The sequence below is a fragment of the Bos javanicus genome, chromosome 16 (genome assembly GCF_032452875.1).
Source record: "Bos javanicus breed banteng chromosome 16, ARS-OSU_banteng_1.0, whole genome shotgun sequence".
NCBI classification, from domain to species: domain Eukaryota; kingdom Metazoa; phylum Chordata; class Mammalia; order Artiodactyla; family Bovidae; genus Bos; species Bos javanicus.
In genome coordinates, this window is record NC_083883.1 from 9559978 (window position 1) to 9563913 (window position 3936).

At 51.8% G+C, this 3936-nt stretch overlaps 1 protein-coding gene across 1 annotated transcript; it reads right to left on the reverse strand.

The window, feature by feature from the left end:
• Nucleotides 1–206: 206 nt before the first annotated feature.
• LOC133227556 (R3H domain-containing protein 2-like) lies at nucleotides 207–2965 on the reverse strand. Its single transcript, XM_061382158.1, is given in 1 exon segment — nucleotides 207–2965. A coding segment is annotated over 1 exon segment (2118 nt). The 5' UTR covers nucleotides 2951–2965; the 3' UTR covers nucleotides 207–832.
• Nucleotides 2966–3936: the final 971 nt, after the last annotated feature.

The window sequence follows — 3936 nt, forward strand, 5'->3', positions numbered from 1 at the left end:
TGAAAGCAGGGCATTGTCATAACCAAATTTAGCTAAAATGCTTTCTTTTTTCCTAAGGTATAACAAAACTTAGAGAAGAGTCGATCACCTAATTCAGTCATTTCTTCATGTCTAGTTCAGTTTTTTTTTTTTTTTTCTCAGATTTTTTTTTTATATTTTAAAACAAAATCAACCTCCCCCCAAAGAACCCCCCAACAAACAAAAAATCAGATTAAATAAAATTTACAGTGAATATACCCAGCAAACATCTGTATGTGCAATTAAATACTGTGTCTGTTACTGCGGCACAAACCTCAAACAAACAATATACAAGTGTTCTGGGGGTGGGGGCGGGTGGAAGGAGGTCCAAGTTTTAACTCTGTGGGGTTTGGAGAGACAAGATGGGGTGAGAGAAAGGGGAAATCAATTTTGTTTTTCTTAATTCTGTCCATATAAATATATTCATAAAGACCAAAAAAGAAAAGGGAGCTTGGGATAGTAAGAAAATAGGAGAACAGGGGAGTGTGGGACCCTCCCAATTCTACCTGACCAAAAAATATGAATTAATTTTATGGTGAGAGAAGAGATAAAAAATGATAGAAGAGGATGGGAAAGAGAGGGAAGCGGACATGGGCCAACCAGGGAACCGGAGGGAGCCTTGGCAGGGGAGTGAGAAAGTCCAGTGCCAGTGTGAGTGTTTGTTTCCATCTTCATCCCACTGTCTTAGGCTCCAGTTTCGTGTCTGTCTGTAGACCTTATCTTACTTTCTGCCTCTGTGTGTGGTCTGACAGGACCTCTTGACCCCCTCCACCCTGCCCCGACCCCTGCCATGCTGGTGCCTTCTCTTCTCCATTTATTGGGAGCTGGCTCGCTCCAGGATCCTCAGGTCATAGTTCTTTTTGGCCACTCAAAGTTTGAAGCGACTCACAGAGTTGTTGAGGCAAAGGGAGGCATTCTGAGCAGCCAGGGGGCTGGGGAACACAGCCACAATGGTGTACAAGGCAGCGAGGTCCGAGTGGCGGCCATTCTCAGCAGTCCCACCGTTGTCCCCCCCACCCCCACCAGGCAGCCCCTGAGCATCCTTGAGCCACTGGATCTTGGCGCCGGACATGGCAAGTTGAGTGAAGGGTTTGTCTGCCTCGGTACGGGTGATGCCCTCCGGGAGATCTGTCACCTCCAATACCCGTCCCAGAACAATGTCTGTTGTCCCCAAGTCAGTGGAGGCAGATTTGAGTGCTTGTCTCTTGCTCCGATTTCCATGCTTCAATCTGCTCTGTCCCTGGTGCACCGAGTAAGCTGACTGGCCTTGGAGCAGGGGAGGGCAAATGGACAGATTGTACTGTAACGGCTGGTCCAAGAGGGAATAGCGACCATCACCCTGTGCGGGACCTCCAGGCCGGGGGAACTGTGTGAGGACAGGAAGGGGACTAAGTCCTGTGCAGACGTTGCTGAGGCTGGTGACAGGAGAGGGTGCTGGAGACTGAGTAGGAGATGTGACAGGGCTGCTGCTCATCTGTGTGTTGGCCTGGGGGCTGCTCTCAGGACTGTACAGGTCTCCAGGTTTCTGACCCCGCTGGTCCATGCTGTAATATTTACAGTGACTCCACTGGACCATGGATGGGTTCTGGGGAGGCTGGGGTCCATTAGGGACATTCAGCTGCATGACCACCACACCTGGTCCGGAAGGTGACACTCCTGAGTACTGCTGTGGCATCTGTGGTGGACTGCAGGGGGAGGGAGACTGAGGCATCTGGTACTGCTCAGAGCCAGGAGGCTGCAGAAACCCCACAGAAGGGCTTGTACCGTTCTGCTGAGCTGGTGGGATCATGCTGTAATACACTGGAACACCCCCTGCTGGGAGGGCCCCCTGCACAGATTGGCTTGCAGGGACCAGCATGGGTTGCTGGAAAGGTGGCTGGACCATATTTTGTGAGTCATTACCCACTGGGACTTGGTAAGAAGGCAGTGGAGTGTACTGAACCACCAGGCCTTGCATCTGGCCCCCCATGCCGCTCCTCTGGTTGCTGAGCAGGCCCTGGTTCTGTGGCTGCTGGACCCCAATCATGCCTTGGTAAGCCGCTTGCTTCTGGTTAGGCATCATGGGCTGTAAACCAGGCTGCTGGGATGGCTGAGGCAGCTGCTGACCACGCTGGGGGCTGTATGCCACCGGGTGAGACAGAGGTCGGTATTGCTGGTTGGAGTTGGGGTACTGTCCAGGGGAACAGTAAGACACCTAGGTCTGTTGAGGGGGCTGCATGTAGCCCTGGGGTGGCAGGACTTGCTGAGTAGGTGGTGCATGGCTAGAGGTGGAATAGTTGGAAGTAGGGAGGGGCTGCCCTGTAGAAGTCATGATGAAGCTAGTCTGCTGAGGGTGCTGGGAGATAAGTGGGGGCTGGAACAGAGCTGAGGATGGGTCAGCTGCTTCAGTAGAACCTTGGCAACTAAGGCTCATTTGTCCAAAGGGGTTGCTGAGATCATCTGCCTGTGAAATCATGTGATTATTCAAGGGTGGCTAATGTTGAGGCGTGGGTGGGAGAGCAGGAAGTTGCTGCTGCTGCTGCTGCTGTTGTTGGGCAGTACAAGGGAGAAGGCCCCAGACAGACTGGGATGAGGAGACCTGGTTGCACACTTCTGGGGCACCTAGCGCCATACCTGGCCTGGAAATCCTTCCTGCACTGCCACCTTTGCTGCTCCCTATGCTGTCACCCCGGGTGAGGATGGAGATTCCACTGAAGCTGCTGGCTTTGGTGACAGGGGACCGCATGCTCCGGAGAGAGCCATCGGAGTCCATGCTGCTCCAAGGCCGCGGCTCCAGGGATTTGAGTTCGCTGTCTGTGCTGCTCTGGCGGCTGCTTGAGGTGCGGCTCAGCCCCTCACGGTTCCCCCTGATGTCATTTAGATATCCATTGCTCCGTTCTGCCCGACTGTTTGCGACCCCATGGACTGCAGCATGCCAGGCTTCCCTGTTCATCACCAACTCCTGGAGCTTGCTCAAACTCGTGTCTATCGAGTAAGAGATGCTATCCAACCATCTCATCCTTTGTTGTCCCCTTCTCCTCCTGCCTTCAATCTTTCCCAGCATCAGGGTCTTTTCCAATGAGTCAGTTCTTTGCATCAGTGGGCAAAGTATTGGAGTTTCAGCTTCAGCATCAGTCCTTCCAGTGAATATTCAGGACTGATTTCCTTTAGGATGGACTTGTTGGATCTCCTTGCAGTCCAAGGGACCCTCAAGAGTCTTCTCCAACACCACAATTCAAAAGCATCGATTCTTTCATGCTTAACTTTCTTTATAATCCCAATTCTCACATCCATATGTGTGTGTGTGTGTGTTAATCGCTCAGTTGTATATGACTCTTTGCGACCCCACGGACTGTAACCCAACAGGTTTCTCTGTCCATGGAATTATCCAGGCAAGAATACTGGAGTGGATTGCCATTTCCTTCCCCAGGGGAACTTCCCAACCCAGGGATCGAACCCTGGTCTCCTGCATTACAGGCAGGTTCTTTTACCATTTCAGCTACAGGGAAGCCCTATGACCACTAGAAAAACAATAGCTTTGACTAGACTGACTTTTGTTGGCAAAGTAATATCTCTGCCTTTTAATATGCTGTCTAGGTTGGTCATCGGAGAAGGCAATGGCAGCCCACTCCAGTACTCTTGCCTGGAAAATCCCATGGATGGAGGAGCCTGGAAGGCTGCAGTCCATGGGGTCGCTGAGGGTCGGACATGACTGAGCAACTTCACTTTGACTTTTCACTTTCATACAGTGGAGAAGGAAGTGGCATCCCACTCCAGTGTTCTTGCCTGGAGAATCCCAGAGATGGGGGAGCCTTGTGGGCTGCAGTCTGTGCGGTCGCACAGAGTCAGACACGACTGAAGTGACTTAACAGCAGCAGCAGCAGCAGCAAGTTGGTCATAACTTTCCTTCCAAGGAGCAAGGGGCTTTTAATTTCATGG